This window comes from Orycteropus afer, unplaced genomic scaffold (genome assembly GCF_000298275.1).
Source record: "Orycteropus afer afer isolate SDZICR_OR568_19922 unplaced genomic scaffold, OryAfe1.0 scaffold00062, whole genome shotgun sequence".
NCBI lineage: Eukaryota > Metazoa > Chordata > Mammalia > Tubulidentata > Orycteropodidae > Orycteropus > Orycteropus afer.
This window is the reverse complement of record NW_006921649.1, coordinates 6,059,067-6,076,970: the sequence shown is the minus strand read 5'-3', so window position 1 is coordinate 6,076,970 and position 17,904 is coordinate 6,059,067. Positions and strand designations below refer to the sequence as shown.

At 43.0% G+C, this 17,904-nt stretch overlaps 1 protein-coding gene across 1 annotated transcript in view; it reads right to left on the bottom strand.

Moving 5' to 3' along the window:
* TENM2 (teneurin transmembrane protein 2) overlaps window positions 1–17,904 on the bottom strand; it is a 1,334,042-nt gene that overhangs the window by 114,161 nt on the left and 1,201,977 nt on the right. The window contains exon 13 of the mRNA XM_042780802.1: window positions 14,393–14,539. Coding sequence (XP_042636736.1) covers window positions 14,393–14,539 — 147 coding nt within the window. The remainder of the gene's footprint in view (window positions 1–14,392; window positions 14,540–17,904) is intronic.

The following is a 17,904-nucleotide window of genomic DNA, read 5'->3' as shown; positions in this document are numbered from 1 at the left end:
AAAGAGGGGGAGGCCTTCAACGAGATGGATTGATACAGTGGCTGCGATGATGGGCTCGAGTATAGCAGGGATTGTGGCGCTGGTGCGGGATCGGGCAGTGTTTCGTTCTGCTGTGCATGGGGTCGCTATGAGTCGGAAACGACTCGACGGCACTTAACAACAACAACAACAACAACCCTTATTCTAACACTTTTGCAAGAAGCACACAGATTCCAGGAAGCTGGAACCTGGAGCCCTCCCATCTCCACCATGCCTCTGTGGCAGGATCTCAGTGAGTCCAGGGATGTTGCCAGGGTCCATAAGCCAATTAGGTCACCACTGCCTCAGAATGCAGAGCTCCTTGGCAGTCCTCCACATCAGGTGATCCAGGGCTGCCTCGCTTGGGGGAGTTACTATCTGCTAGTCCCGGAGCTCACCTCAAAATGGCAAGTACTCTGCTAAGTCAGTGGTTCTCCAAGTGTCAGCATTATCTGAGTGCTTGTTTATATTGAACATTCTTGGACCCAATCCCAGACCTACTGAATCAGAAACTCTGGGGTTAGGGCCCAGGGAGCTGTATGGAAGGCTTTCCAGGTGATTCTCACCCTCAGTGACATATGAAAAACACTGGGCTAAGTGCTAAGTGTTTTTCATCTAAGCCTCACAGCACCTGCAAACTTGGAACTAATATTAGCCCCATTTTACAGAGGAGGAAACTGAGACTCAGCGAAGTAGAGTGACTTATTCAAGTTTATACTGTGAGTAATTGGAGGAGCTGGAACATGAACCTAAAGCTCTCTGACCAAAGCCTCTTTACCACCCTGCCAGGTTATATGCTCCCCCCACAGTGAAGAATAGGATAGATAGAATACACTACAATAGAACAAACAAAAAGAAAGTCCAGTCTTTCTTCTCTGCTATGAGCGTGTGTGCTTAGTAACAACTTAAGCAGATCTATCAGTCTTCCATGTGAAGGAGAAGGTGTCGTTACAATTTTGGACACCAAAGTGTCCAAATCTAAGTGGAGGAAGGCAAGAGCAAATACTTGGGGAAAATTGCACTCTACCTGGCATGGCATGAAGGACAAGTCTCAGTCTTTCCCAGGCTCCTATCCTCCTCCACCCTCCACATGGGCTCTTGGCTGTAGTCTTATCAACCCTCTCAGAGGTCTCCAAACACACAGTGTTGTTTCTTGTCTCTATGCCTTTGCATTTGCAATTCCCCTTGCCCACAATGCCCTTCCATCTTTCATCATTTAATTCCTTTATAGCTTTTAAAAGGAGCCCTGGTGGCCCAGTGGTTAAGTGCTCAGCTGCTAACCGAAAGGTTGATGGTTAAAACACATCAGCCACTCCATGGGAGAAAGCTTTGATAGTCTGCTTCTGTACGATTACAACCTTGGAAAACATATCAGGCAGTTCTACTCTGTCCTATGAGATCACTATGAGTTGGAATCAAGTTGACGGTAATGGGCATATCTTTTCAAATTCAAGTTCAATCTACGCCTGAAGCCTTTTATGTCCCTCCTCTGGGCTTCCATAGCCCCTTGGTTCACTTCTATCATGGACCCTTAAATATATGGTGTTGGAATGACTGGTTTAAGGTATGTTTTACCTGCCACCAGACAGTAGATTCTTTGTGGGCAGAATCTGAGGCTTATTCATTCATGTACTATGCATTTAGTAGAGACTCAATATATATTTGTTGAATGAACAAATGATTTTTGTGGGGCTTTGTCCAGGAGTGTGGAAGGTTTTGGGGAAGTTGTTTATTACCATCACCATCAATGATGAGAGGTATAAGCAGGGCCAGGACTAGAGTGAGGTGAGTGGGCACCTAGGGTGTATATTTTAAGGAGTCATTCACACTCAGTGTTGTGTGCCCTGGGTATCTCACTCATCCTAGTCCAGGCCCTTGGTCTGAGATAAATATTGCTCATATAAAATAGTAATGCCAGATACCTATTCTCCTGAGGGTGACTGGGCCCTTTATGTGGCAGCATGACATAGAGGAATATGCACTGGATTTAGAGGCAGGAAGCCAAGTCTCCAGTGCCAGATCTGCCTCTGCACTGCTAGTTGGCTTTGAAAAAGTCTCTTTCCCTCTCAGGGCTGAGTTGCTGCTGCAGACTCTATATTTGGTCCTTTGTGAGGCTGACATTCCAGAATGTGGGAACTTCCATCAGTGAAAGAGGTAGTGTTTCTCAGTGTCTGTAGTCCAGAGTCCTAGGAAATTGAGTGGGCTTATCAGTGATGACATACCTTGCAGAGAGCAAAAGGGGAAGATTACCTTGGAAAGGCTCATCTTTGTTATGAGTTGAAGAATAGGGAGCATTGGGCGCTGTGGTGTAGGGGACACCTTGCAGTGTTCTTTGATTCACATTTGGCCACATAGTGCTGGCCCCTCTCCAATCCCCCAGAGCTCTTGGCTGAGAAGACAGAAAGTCAAAGAAAAGAGCACAGGCCTTGGGCAGCTGCTCTTGCTGTACCGTGGAGAACGCCTAGCTATTTAAAGTCCAACTGCTCCACTTTCCCCTGTGCGGCCCCCTGGCATTGCAGTGCATAAGCACTTTGTGGCAAAAATGCAATCCAAATCCAAAAGTAGAGGGAAAAAAAGCTAACACCAATGCTATTTTTCAGAATGCTGCAGAATTCGTGTTTCTGAGGGGCTGAGGTTGCTAAACCTCACGATCCAGCCTGCTCTGATCCTGGATAAAATGCTCAGGTGCTGTGAGTGGCTCAGAAGGTGGGCTCTTGACCTGGGTTCTGAAGGCTGGCTTGGAAACCTTTTAGCTGTGGGGCCTTAGGTATTTCACCTTTCCTGCCTTCAGTTTTCACTTCTATGTAAAGGATAATATTAGCAATATGCAAGTCTCTATTGACAGAGTCTCTTAGGGGCTCCTGTGGGCTCTTGGAATGATTTATTCGGGTCACCCAGCCCCTGGTAAGTGCTCAATAAGTGTTAGCTATTGACATTGGGTTAAAGACACACCCTGTTCTGGAAACATCCAGATCCTTCAGCTGGGAGATGTTAATATCTGTACCAGATTTCTCCAGCTCGGCACTGGTGACACTTTGGGTAATTCTTTGCTGTGGGGCTGTCCTGGGTGTTGTAGTGTGTCTAGTAGCTTCCTGGCCTCTCTACTTGCTAGATGTCAGTAGCAAACCCCTCCCTCAAATGTGACAACCAAAAATGTCCCCAGATGTTACCAAATAATCCCTGTGCTGATCACTCAGATGCTCCTGGGGAGCAAGGTTACCCTGGTTGAGAATCACCCATCTGAACTGAGGAACATTGTAGAAGCAACAGAGCTAATATTGGCACCAGGGGTCTTGAACCTTTATCCAAATGCTGGTTACAGAGACCTTGGCCAATGCAAAAAGACAGGAATCTTATAGAATTTAAATACTGCCTCTTGTATTGCCATCAAGTCAGTTCCAACTCATGGAGACACCATTTGTTACCGCTTTGCTACCAGTTAAATCTTTTTTTAAAAAAATATTTTAATTCCTTAAAATAAGTCCGTATTTATTTAAATTATTAATTTTTTTCAGATAATGCATTTGAATCACAATGTTATGATAAATATCTGGTATGTCATCTAATTAGGGAAAAAATATAATCCCTTAAGAGATATTAATAAATCATTTAAACTACTACAGACTTGATTAGAAAAAGGATAAGACTGCAGGTGCCATGATGGATAAACTCATGAACTTTAAGCATATTTTTTTATTTTTTTAAACAAATTCAATGGTTAAATTAATTTACTGGGAAAAGGTTTTCAATGGGAAAAATTTAGCTTTGAGGTGATTTTTCCTGAAGCTTTTTTGCTAACACAAATTCTGTACATGTTTGAATCTTCTTCAGAAATATTTTCCAAATTTTATTAGTGGTTTAGAAGAATTGAGAAAATGGCTTTAATATTGTAAATCTGTCATAGTGTTTGGCTAAAAGGCCTGTTTTAAATCTTACCTTTTTGAGCCTCAGTGTTCTTATCTGTAAAATGGAAATAATATAACAAGATAGACTCGTAGACTTTCTATTCTAGGGTGAAGAGATACATGCAAGAAAGATATAAATGGAATAGGAGCATGCTGTAAAAGAAACACCAAAGGGTGATGATGATGGAGAGACAGAGGGATTTTATAGTGTCATAGGCCTCTCAGGAGGGGGCATTCGAGCCAAGAACTGAATGAATGACTAGAAGGAGCCAGTTACGCAAAATAGCCGGATTGGAGCATTTCTAGCCCTGGCTCAATAAAGGCCCTGAAGTGAGACTTAACTTAGCATGCGTGATTCACGTCCAGAGAGCATGAAGAAGAGATGCTGGGGATGGTGGCAGAAGGTCAACCCAGAGAGGAGGGAGGCCAAGGTGAAGCACTGAATTTTGATTCTAACCACCACAGTAATCCCTTTAAGGGCATGGTATAATCTGGTCTATATTTTAAAACATCCCTCTGGCTGCTGTGTAGGGGAATAAAGAGCAACCAAGGCAAGAGCAGCTGAAAAGAGAACTGTGGGGAGACTATTTCAACACTGGTGGTTCAGCGGTTCCATGTGGGAGACTCAGGTTTGAGTCTCAGTGCACCTTACATGCAGCTGCCACCTGTCAATGGAGACTTGCATGTAGCTATAATGCTGAATAAGTTTCAGTGGAGCTTCCCGACTAAGAGGGACTGAGAAGAAAGGCCAGGAGATCCTCTTCTGGAAATCAGCCAGCGAAACCCTATAGATCACAACAGTCTGATACACAACTAATCATGGGGATGACACAGGAACAGGCAGCATCTCGATCTGTTTTACCTAAAGTTAACAGGAGTCGGAGGCGACTCGACAGCAACCAACAACAACAACAACAGGTGCCAATAAAGCTCAGCACAGTGATTAATGTATGTCAGCTCTCAAAAACCTTACTGATCAAAATCTACATATTAGAGAGTGTAATGGAGAACAAAGTCTATCCCTGCCTTTTGTTTAACCTCTATATTACAAAGTGGTCTGGTGTTGTAGTGGTTAGGCATTTGGCTGCTAACCAAAAGGTCAATGGTTTGAACCCACCAGCTGCTCTGTGGAAGAAAGATGAGGCAGCCACTTCTATAAGGATTTACAGCTTTGGAAACCCAGTGGGGGCTGCTATGAGTCAGAATCGACTTGATGGCAGTGTTTGGTGTTTTGGATATTAAAAAAGAAAATGGAAACCCCAGCTTTAATTTCCTAAACAGAAGATTCTTGCATCAAAGATCTTATTTCAACTGGAAGATCCAGACTAATTCCAGGCTCCTGCTGCTATGTGCTCCTTTAGGATTTCTGCTGGGGCTAGGTCTGCTTCCCTCCCAAAGAAGACAGACCCAGAGCCTGGCCAGCTGGCAGTGGCCTCAAGGCCAAGTTCTCCTCCTAAGCTTTAGATATATTGCTTTCCTCTCTGGGAGCTAATTGGGGACTCTGTTTATGGCTCCAGCTACATTTGCCACAAGGTCTTTGGACTGCAAGGAGAATCCTCATCCAACCCAATTAATGGAGCAATGTTGCATTTTTAAGTTGTCCCCTACCCAAACAAGCAATCAACACGATTTCTGCACATTAATAAAACATTTACAAGGGTTCACCAAGCTTTATCTCTTATTGGATGAAGGAACTGGACTACTTGGACTTGAGAGCCATAACTCTTCCAGAGTCCCTGAAGTCCTTGGCTTGGCTCTGCTAAATGCACAGACAAGGTGAGTTATTAATTAACAAGTGAGATAAATGCCGGAATAGCATCCCTGAATCATGTCAAACCAATTTGGATGGTTATGGGATGGAGAGAGAGGGAGAGGAGGCAGTGGGCGAGGGGTGGATTTCCTCTGTTCCAAGTGCTTTGGACAGACTCCAGTGTTATTTCTCCTCATTTAGACCTGGCTGGAGAGCCTCGGCTGGTGAGCCTGGAGCTCAGGCCAGCATCCTCACATCTCTTAACCCAAGGCAACCAAGCCTTGCAGATGGAGGTAAGGCAGGGAATGCAGTCTGTAGAGAAGCCTGAGTGGAGTCTTTAATTTAGAGAGGGAAATGAAGATGCTACTGGTGGTTGAAGAGCCCACACCAGGCAGTGCTGATCACACAGATGGCTTTGAGACTCTCCAGAAAGACAGGCTGAAGACTCTGGGTTTCAAATTGTGATGGGCTTTCACTCATTTCCTGCAGTTGACACCCACATTCCATGACAGTCCTTTCTCTCTGTTCCTTCTGAACTAAGCCATTCCATTCCATCACCCGCATACCATTTATAATAGCAACAATAACTTGTTCATACTTTTAGTCTTTTCAGATGGAATGTGAGCTCTTTGTGGGCACATGTCATATTTGTCTTGATATTTCCAAAGGCCTATTTCTAGCATCTAACATTTAGTGGATCCTCAAAGAATGTTTGTTAAACCACAAATGAATAAACTAATGGATGGATGGATGGATGGATGGATGAATTCACACCCTAATGACACACAGTTAAAGGCTTTTTAAAATTGTGAAACACTGGTCACCTCTCCAATTAGGAATGAAGAGCATTTTAAAAACACACTGAAGTTATTTCATGAACTAAAAATGAAAATGTGTTGATTTTTTACTTATTTTATTTTGAAGTAAAAGTCCTCTCCCTAATTCACTCCTCTTTTGTCTTGGGAATTGTAGGGATATACGTCTGGGGCCTAGGTATGATATATCTGGTCTCTCACATTGGGCTGGGTTAGCCAAACTGTTGTTGTTGTTATGTGCTGTTGAGTTGGCCCCTACTCATAGCAATCCCTCTTTGGGTTTCCAAGGCAGTATCACTACAGAAGTAGGATTACCCAACCTTCCTTCTGAGGAGTGACTGGTGGGTTAGCAGTCGAGTGCCTTAGGTACTATGCTACCAGAGCTCCTTAGCCAAACTAGGGGGAATAATTACTTAAACAAGTTCCCCCCCCCCTCAAAATATTGCCTGCAGACCATTTGCATCAGAATCCTCTGGGGGTGCTTGCTAAAAATGCATATTCCTGGGTTCTGCACCTGACTTAATAAATCAGAATCTCAGAGGCTGGGGCCTAGAAATAAGAATTTTGAACATGTTCTCTGTTGGGGTTGTGCAATGCTGAAGATTGGCAAGCACTGGTTAAAACCTTGGTGGTTACATACAGTGAGAAAATGATCAGTTGAGCTCTATTATTATGGATTCACTTTCAATTCTATGAAATTATAACAACATTAATGCTAATACTGTTAATGCTAACAGTAGCCAATATGTGAGTGCATTCTATGGACCAGGTACCTTGTGAAATGTATTCTATGCATTTTCTTATTTAAACTCATGATAGCTAATGGTGTTGGCATTGTCATGCCTGTTTTACAGAAAACAGAAAGTTTGCAAAGTAAAGTGACCCATAGAGCTGGGACACAAAGCCTGACTCTTATGCCCAGGTTCTCTGAGACTATGATGTTTCAATATTACCTATTTAGAAACCAGGGAAGTGACAGGAGAAAAAGTAATCCAGGTTATATCAAAAGGCTTAGATTTCAGTGCTGTATGACATAGAACAGAGAGGAAATAAAGGCAGCTTCCCTAGTGTAGTCAGGAAGGACATAATGCAAAGGTTACTCATGGACAAGCTCAGTGCAGAAAGATCAGCCTATCTATCACCTGTATCTCAAGGCCAATGTGGTATGACTTCATCTTCATCTACTCTATTACTGCTGTCCTACTCTGGAGAGGTCCCTGGGAGATACAAATGGTTCATGTAATCTAATGGCTAACCAAGAGGTTGAAGGTTCAAACCCACCCAAAGTCACCTAGGAAGAAAGGCCTGGTCTACTTTCCCCAAAAAATCAGCCATTGAAAACCCTATGGAGCACTGTTCTACTTTGACACACAGGGTTGCCAGGAGTTGGAAGAGTGTCCACAGCAACTAGTTAGGCTGCAGAGAGCATCTGATAGGATTCCATGGGACCTTCAGAAAGATTCTCATGCAGGGTTGAAAGGGTGGAAGTCAGGATTTTGTGGATGGAGACCTGGGATTCCTGCTTGACTGTAAATTCTGGGTGATGTGGGGTGTGAGGAGTAAAGACCGTATTTCCAGGCCAGACGGTCTAACGACGCCTCTCCACCTTGTGGTTACCACTTTTAGAGGAAATCTACACTCTTTCTCCTACCCCTGGCTGTGATGAACTAAATCTCACACCTCTGCCTTGGTGGTGATAATTAAATATTATCTGCCTGTCACTTGGTGCACATGTTGTGTGTATTCTCAGACTTTAATGAGCTGGTATTTGTCTTCTGTAAGCAAAAATATTTCTTTGAGTCTCTTCTTTTTCAAATTGGGGTGAGCAGTTCAAGTGAAGATCTCTTGCAATTAAAAAGACAGTCTGCTTGCTAGCATGTCTGTCTGAACAGTCTCCACTTCTTTTTAGGGGTGATGGCAGGTAGAGCTTGTCCCTTCAGAATCAGACATTGCTCCCTGAGGTTACCTTAGTGGTCACATAGCTGGAAATGCTGGGAGACTTTGAAAGCAATTGGAGTAAGAAGATAGGGAGTCAGTATATGTTGTTTTTCTGGAATAGTCTAAGACAGTACCAACAGAGTTTCTCATCTGAACATCACAGAACACAGAAAATATTTCAATGACAATTTTCTGAGTTCTCCCTAGGAAGATACTTAGCTGGTACCATTCTAGGTACATAGGAGAAAAGTTAATTCACGACATACAATATATGTCTTAAGACATCTAAGTGAGTAGTAGCAGTATCAGCATCACCATCACCTGGGAATTTATTGTTATTGTTAGTTGCCATCGAGTCAGTTCCAATTCATGGTGACATTATGTATAATATAACAAACTGTGGCCTGGTCCTGCACCATCCTCTTGACTGTTGGTATGTCTGAGTGCACTGTTGCAGTGACTGTGTAGTGTGCCTTCCAACCTAGGGGGCTTATCTTCCAGCACGATATTGGATAATATTCTGTTGTGATCCATAGGTTTTCATTGGCTCATTTTTGAATTATTGAATATAATTATATTAATCCAAATTATTGGACTGCTAAAAGAATGAACAAATCAGTCTTAGAAGAAATACAACCAGGATGCTTCTTAGAAGCAAGAATGGTGAGATTTCATCTTGCTTACTTTGGATACATCATCAGGAAAGACTAATCATTAGAAAATGACATCAGGTTGGGTAGAGGGTCAGGGAAAAGGAAGGGAATCCTCAATGAGAAGGATTGGCATAAAAGCCTCAAGAATGGGCTCAAACATACAAAAGTTCATGGAGCTGGCACGTTGTTGTTGTTAGGTGTTGTTGAGTCAGTCCCAACTCATAGTGAACCTATGTACAACAGAATGAAACACTGCCTGGTCTTGCCTCATCCTCACAATTATTGTCATGTGTGAGCCCATTGTGGTAGCCACTGTCAATCCATCTTTCTGAGGGTCTTCCTCTTTTTTGCTGACCCTTCACTCTACTCAGCATGATATCCTTCTTTAGGGACTGGTCCCTTCTGACAAAGTGACCAAAGTAGGTGAGACGAAAGTTTGGCCATTCTTGCTTCTAAAGAACATTCCAGCTATACTTCCTCCAAGATGGCATAGGACCAGGCAAAGTTTTGTTCTGTTACACATAAGGTCACCATGAATTGGAGCTGACATGATGGTGATTAACAACAACAACAATTTTTGGAAGTAGATAGCTAGGCATTTCTTCCTAGTCTGTCTTAGTCTGGAAGGTCCACTGAAACCTGTCCACCATGTGTAACCCTGCTGGTCCTGGTGGTATTTGAAATACTGGTGGCATAGCTTCCAGCATCATAGCAACATGCAAGCTACCAGAATATGACAAAGTGACAGACAAACGGTGGGAGAATTTACTAGAAATACAAATTTGTGCATTCTACCCCAGCCTTATTGAATTGGAAACAGGGGGTTGGGCTGAGCAGTGTTTTCTCAAGGTCTCCAAGCCATTTTGCTGCAAGCCAAATTTTCAGAACCACCACAGTAGCCCTAAAGCACTAGGGCTTCATTCTCTCACAGAGTGAACCTATATTGAAAAGGGCTGTTAAGCGTTTCAAACATCTATATCTGTATTTGTATCTATATTTTTTAAAAATACATATATTGCCTTAAAGGGATTTTTTTTTAAAGTAGAGTGTTCCTAGATGGAAAAATGATTTGCCTTTCCAGCCCACTTTGGAAGAGTATGCTATTATTTTCCCCATTCATGAGATTTATAACAAATGTGTTCATTGCAGCTGCTCCCCCGGCCTTCATTCATGTTCTGCTTGGCTGCCTCCTGCTCCTATAGCCAGGTTTACAAACCCATATAGCCCTTTTGCAGAATTCACAAAGCAGGACAGAGCCTAGGGCAGAACTCCCACGCCCACCCGGAAAAAAAAAAAAAACAAGCAAACAAAAAGTGATCTAATTAGTGTGCTGCAGGATTGGATCTGGAACTGATGAGGAGCCACTTTAATATTTATCAATAAACAGCAAAATGCTTAGCACACCTCCTAGGGAAGTAATTAACCATAAAAAGGATACTCTGCATAGAGGAATCTCCTCCAAAAAAAGAACTCAGTTAATTGCGAATTGCTTAGGCCAGGTGAGAGAGAATCCGTGTCTACCTCTCTCACCTGACACAAGCAAGTCTGAATTAACTGGGAGTTTCTTTTTATAAACACTGAGAGGAGTCTTTTTTTTTTGTGTGAGTGTGGTTAATTACTTCCTTGGGAGGTTCACTTTAATAGTTCCCATAACAAGGCCATTATTGTCTTTAGCATAATCACTGCTTCATTTGCTTTTGTGCCCTGCCTTTCTGATGCTTTGCCTTTGCCTTCCAGGAGGGACCCAGCATTGTGCCCGCTCGGCAGTCATTAGGCCCGGGGTTCCCACAGTGCCTACTGCACTCCAGCTCTACCACTTCAGGAATTTGCTTTTTAGCTGATGGGAGCTGGGATCAGAGGTGGGACTGGTGGAGAGGGGTGTGGGTGGCACAGAGCACATTTGGGAGACTGGTTCCCTCAGAGCACCTTCCCTTCCTATGTGCAGCATCCCAGCAATTTGCTTCTTGTCCAGGTGCTGACCCCGGAAAGGGGAAGGGAAGCCAGGAATGGCAGCTCCTTTCTGGAAGAGGAAGAAGCCAATCTGTATGCAACTATTGTGTTAGGTGAAGCTACCAGAGACCTGAAGCAGGAACAGTGAACCTTACCAGGAAAAGTAGTGCGATTTTGATTCTCTTGCTAAAAAAATGCATTATATAGTTATGCCTCTCACCTTGTTCAAAAATGAATTAAAGTGGTTTCTATTTTGGTTCTGTTTCAGGAAAGAGAAAATGAATGAATGGGAGCATTGCAAACTACATTCGGTTTCTCAACTTTTGAATGCATAAACCAAAAACCAAACTCACTGCCTTGGAGTCAGACTCCACTCATAGCGACCCCTCCTTGGGTGTCCAAGGCAATATTACTAGGAAAGTAGATTGCCCAACCTTCCTTCTGAGGAGCAGCTGGTGAGTTTGAACCGCCAGCCTTTTGGTTAGCAGTCAAATGCCTTAGGCACTACACCACTACATTTGCTTACATATTCATTATATAAATGGACAATTGCAATAATTTATTGTGAACACTGCCAAACAGAGTAATAGAAGAGGATCAGTAAAAATAAAAATAGTGTCTGGTCCTTTTCTCTGTCACCTGAATGAACTACAGACAACTTTGGACCCCAACGAAGCTGACTGGCTGGGGCTGGATGAGCTGAGACTGGCTCTGAGTTGGTCACTACTATTCCTGGAGCTTAGCGCAGTTGTCTTTTAATGCTCTTGGCTGCTAATCAAGGTTGGAGGTTCCAGTTTACCCAGAGGCACCTTGGAAGAAAGGCCTGGTGATCGACTTCTGAAAAATCAACTATTGGAAACCTTATGGAGCACAGTTCTATTCTGACACATATGGGTTGCTATGTATCAGAATCAACTTGATGGCAAATGCTTAGCACAATGTCTGGCACATAGCAGGCACTATACATATTTTTGTCAATTAAAATAATGGGACTTATAGGTTCTCTTATACCTTGAAACAACTGCCCTGAGTGAATTCTGATTACTTACTAAGGGCCTAGTTCACACACTTGGACTAATATTTGGGGAACAACACATGATACTGTGTGGAAATCAGGAGGCCCATGAGCTAATGCAGCACGATGTGACCCTAGAATCTTTAGTACTACATAAGGAAGTAACACAGGAAATTCAGCTCAGACATTTAGCACAGCGGTTGCCTAATTTTTTCTGTAATGGATTGGATATTAATATTTTAGCCTTTGTGGGCCATACGGAAGGAGCCTTTGTAGCACAGTGGTTAAGCATTCAGCTGCTAACCAAATAAGGTTGATGGTTCAAACCCACCAACTGCTCCATAGGAGAAAGATGTGGGAGTCCGTTTCTGAAAGATTTTATCTTGGGAAGCTCTATGGGGCAGCTCTACTCTGTCCTATAGTGTTGCTATGAGTTCAGAACAGACTTGACAGCAAGGGGTCTGGTTTGGTTTGGGCCATATTGTTTCCGTTGTAACTACTAAGCTCTGTCATTGTAGGTGAAACAGCCATAAATACAACATAAATTAAGGGGTATACCTGTGTTCCAATGTAACTTTATTTATGGACACTGAAATTTGAATTTTATATGATTTTTGGGTGCCATGCATGAGAAATGATTCCTTAGATTTTTTATTCCCCCTAATCATTAAAAATGAAGAACCACTTTTAGCTTGTGGGGCCAGTGGGTTTGAGTTGGCTCACAATGCATACTTTGGCGACAACTGGTTTAGCATATGGACTTTGGAGTGAGGGTTGGGTCTGGGTCTCAGTTCTACTAATGGTGGTTGTATTATCTTCACAAAGTTATGTAACACTCTTGCTAAAGGGGCAAGGAGGAGGCATCTTCTGACTTCCTCAAACTCCACAAGAGGAAGACAGAATCTCCATCAGCAGCCCTCTTTCTCAGTCTCTCTCAGCAGTACATCTCTCTCTCAGCATTATGTCTCTCTTATGTCTCTCTCTCAGCAGCATGTCTCTCTCAGCTGGTAGTCAGAGAGACTGAGTGCATTCCTGAACTTGAACTATAGCCTTCCCTAGTAAACCCCATAATCTGTGAGTTCTGTGTGGCCACTACAGTGAATTATTGAACCTAGCAGAGAAGTGGTAGGTGCCACCGGAGGAATGATTGGTGACAAGGTTAGTAAGAGGGCTGCTGATGGTGATTCTGTCTTCCTCCTGTGGAGTTAGAGGAGGTCAGAAGATGCTGCCTCCCTGCCCCTTTAGCAACTCTCTAAGTCTCAATTGAAGGAGCCCTGGTGGCACAGTGATTAAGTGCTTGGTTGCTAACTGAAAGGTTGGCTTTTTTAACCCACCAGATGAGGCAGTCTGCTTTTGTAAATATTTATGGCCTTGTAATCCCTATAGGGTAGTTCTACTCTGTCCTGTAGGGTTACTGTGAGTTGGAACCAACTTGATGTCAGTAAGTGTTTATGTATGTGCTACTGAAGCAAGCGTAAGGCCAGTAGGTTTTTGGGAAGCTTCAGTTATAGAGTCCCTGGGTGGTGCAAACAGGTAATGTACAGGTTTGTTAACTGAAAGGTTGAAGGTTCAAGTGCACCCACAAGCACTTTGAAAGAAAAGCCTAGCAATCTGCATTTGAAAAATCAGCCATTGAAAATACTATGGAGCACAGTTCTACTCTGACACACATGGGGTTGCTATGAGTTGTAGTTGACTTGATGGCAACTGATCAGTTAAACTCACTGCTTTTGAGTTGAACCTAACCCACAGTGATCCTTCCTTGAGTTTCCGAGTTGGTATCACTACAGAGGTAGATTGCCCAACCTTCCTTCCAAGGAGTGGCTGGTGGGTTTGAACCACCAGACTTCTGATTAGCAGTCAAATGCCTTAGGTACTATGCTACCAGAGCTCCTTGGTAGGCCTCAATTTACTCATCCCAGAGGCTGTAAAGTAACATCTTAATGGGCTACAAGGAGGAAAGTGTAGACTGGTTATGAAGTCTTAGCACACAGTGAGGCAAATATTGTCATCATCATTATCATGAGTGATTTGTTTGCAACTCCCATCCCTGAAAGATGTGGCAGGCATAGTCACGCTGAAGGCAGAGCCAGGGCCCAGCCACTCTTCTGTGGTGTGTGTACTCGAGAGTCCAAAGCCAAAGCATTAAACCCAGATGCCTCCAGTCCCCATGTCCAGGAGCCCCACTGACCCAATGCTGCCCGTCCTCTGAAGTCGCTGCAAAGGAAATGTTACAATAACATTTGACAATAGTGTAGGGAGGTCTTTCAGGAGAAAAATGACTCATGATGAAAGTATATACAACCCTCTGTTCTTGAGGGGCTGGGAATTAGAAGATGCTTGCTCACCTCCCTCATTATCCTTGTTATCAGCACAGGAGGTTTCCATGGCAACGTTGCATCCAGGCCCTCTCCAGCCGGTCTGGCAGACACACTGCCAGCTGTTCTGACCCAGTGTGCATCTCCCATTGCCGTTGCACAAATCGGGGCAGCCATCTGGTTGGAGAAATGGAGAGGATGAGAAGAAGGGACATGAGGCTGCGCTGGGGATGCAGGGAAGCCATGCAGAGGGGAAGCAAGGCCGCAGGGCAGCCACTGGGCCAGCCTCAGAGTGGGGCTCATGCCTGCCTTTGAGAGAATCAGGGGAGCAGGCAAGGCATGCAGTTGCAAGACGCAGTAGGGTCGCAGATGTAGGGGATGTCCAATGACACTGACCTGTATGAAGGAGTCTGAGGCAACCTTCTCAACGTGGGGAGTTGAATGCACATTCCAGAAAACTAGACCAGCTCTGTGCTTATAGTGTGATGAACTAGTTATTATTTCTAGCCAGTAGCTCAGAACTGATGCTACCAAAAATAATCATCTTACCCTTCCTTCCTTTCTACTTTCCTTCCTTCTCTCTTTTTCTTTCCCTCTTTCTCCTTCCTTCTTCCCTTCTTTTCTTCCTTCCTTCCCTCTCTCTATCTTCTTCCTCCCTTTATTTTAGAAATGCCCCCTGCAGAATAGAGGAGATTCCCTATCAACCTAGGACAGAGGTAAAATGTCCTCAACTTTCAAGAATTAAAAATATATAGTTACATTTAATTACCATGAGCTTTTGATACTCAATAAATGGTTAGTTGTGCTGGGCTGTTTTCATATTCTTGTAACATTTAGTTTAAGGGGCACTTTAAAATGTTGGCCACTTATCATTCAACCTACTTATGACATGATTTAAAAATAGTGCATGATTCAAAGCTGATGGAAGGAGTGAGGACTGAGTGCCCTGAACTGGGAGAAGAGAGGGGAATGCATGTTGTGTACAGGCAAGGGCATGGAGTATGGGTAATTCTCCCTTTATGAGTCTTTTTTGTTCTTTATCTCTTGAGATGGAGTGTGTGAAATTGGCAGCCTACCTAATTCCCTAAATTTTCCAGCACCAGAAGAATCACAGTCTTCATTCTACTGATCTGAACTTGGGCAAAAGGAGCCAGGTGAGGGAGAGAGAAAGGGGGCCATTAAAGAGAGATGGAAGTCCCTGGGTAGAGAAAATGATAAAGTGCTCAACTCCTAACTGAAAGATTGAACCTACCCAGAAGCACCTTGGAAAAAGGCCTGGTGATCTACTTCCAAAAAATCATCCATTGAAAATCCTGTGGAGCACAGGTCTACCCTGACATGTATGGTGTTGCCATGAGTTGAAGTGGACTGCATGGCATCTGGTTAAAGAGAAATAGGAAAACTTCCCCAGCAGAGCCTATGTTGTCCTTTATAAGATGTGGAGAGAAGCATAAAGTTGGTGGAACGTGGCCACACTCACAAAACATACTTACTGGCAAAAATTCCTATTTTATGTTTACTTTTTTCTTCATTAAACAGCTATATTAAGGCATACATTTCATACCATAAAATTCATCTGTTTAAAGTGTACAATGCAATGACTTCTAGTAAATTTACAGAGTTGTGCAATCTATGTATTTTTTTTACCTTATTTAAATGCACCCCAATGACCATTAATTTAATTATCTACAGAAAACAACTTCCCAGAATATCTATCTCTAATTCTATCTTTATCTCTGCCACCATCTCTAACTCTATCTCTGTCTATACCTCTATTTAGACCCCAGAAAGGGAAAGGTGGATTGGGCCATGGCAGAGGGACGAAGAGCTTTGAAATGATGGAGGTAACTGATTTGAAACTTTCCTGACCCAAATCTTCTGAATCAAAAGTGTGCATTCTTCCCTATTTTTCTCTCTAGCTTTCCAGGGTCCCATACCTAGTATCTTCCCTCTCTTTTCACAACTACCCCTAATGAGAATGCCAATAAACCTAATTTATAGACGTGGCCATGGTGAGAATTTAAAGGACACCTTATAAGAAGAAAGGTCGCAAGGGTCTGCAATTGAGTGTCACTTCTTTAAGAAGAATTATTTCACTCCTTAAAGTTTATTCCAGAATGTGGTATAGATTAGGATCTGAGAAAGCAGGATACGCAATGGAGGAGAAGGTCTCTAAGGGGCAATCTCTGTAAGGAAGCTGAGTACAACTACTCCTCACTTATCAACTACCTCATTACCTGATATTTTACATTTATGACAATAGTAAAAAATCTACTATCTGACTATTTTGCACATTAACGACATCTGGCAGTAATGAATGCTGAGGTGCAAGGAGGGAGTTACACTGGTTGTGATGGGTAAATTTATGTGTCAACTTGGCTGGGCCATGATTCTCAGTGGTTTGGCAGTTATGTAATGATGTAATCGGGCAGTTAGATAATGATGTAGTCATCTTCCATTTTTACTTAACATTGATTTTCACATAACCTAACCATGTCAGCAAGTGAGGAGTGGGAGTAGTATTGAGAAGGGAAACAAAGAGCTTGTTAGTAGGGAATCCATTTTCTTTTACTAAACAGCTTGCTCCTAATTTTTTTTTTTTTTTAATCCTCAATTCTTGATGTAAATGAAGTACCAGTGTTTGCACACCTTGAGAAAGGTTCATTAGATCTTCACAACAATCCTCCTCATCAATCCCAGACTTACATTTCCATTCCTTTCCTCACCAATGAGATGCCTGTGACCTTGCTGGGAAAACCAACAATGTACCCTTTGCTCATCCTGTGGGACAGTGCTTGAAGGGGAAGTCACCCCCACTTAAAGAGAAATGCTGCAAACATTTCTGCAGGAGCAAAATGGAACTCAGTAGGAAAAACCCAAGGGACATTTCACAGGTTCTCAAGGAAATGAAATTATCTCCAACCTCTAGTCACTTCCAGCTTTACAATTTCTACCAGTAGACTTTTGGGGGATGGATCACAGAGAATATACTAAATGACAGACCTACCAACATTTGCTCAGCAGGGCGTCTATTATATGTGCTTTGCTATTTAGCTGCTTTGAGGCCTCATGTCTGAGTAAAATCCTGCCCAAAGTCTCAGCAGAAACCGCATTGTGTAGGAAACCCACGTCCACTAAAGAAAATTTAAATTTGCAAAGAACAAGAGAGCATCTGTCAGAGATACACACTGAAAATATGTATGTTCCTAGACTGAATGAGCCTTTTTTCCTTTCTCTTTCTATCTCGATTTTTTTTTTTTCACCTTGACCAACTGAAGTGAGATGAACAGACCACAGTAGAGGGTTTTCTCCACATCATATGAGGAAGATGAAAACATGAACAGTGGGAAGCTGGCAAATCTCTGAGAAGTTTCATGGCAGCTGGGAATTAATGGACAGGACTTTGCTTTTAGCTTGAAGAGGAAGAAAGCAGCCTTGGTAGGTGCGTGGCGTTGCTAGGCAACCTCAAGTTACCCCCAGCACAAGTTCATTCTGCTGGTGGCCTTCTGAGGAGGTGATTCGTTGTGTTTGTAAAGTGCAAA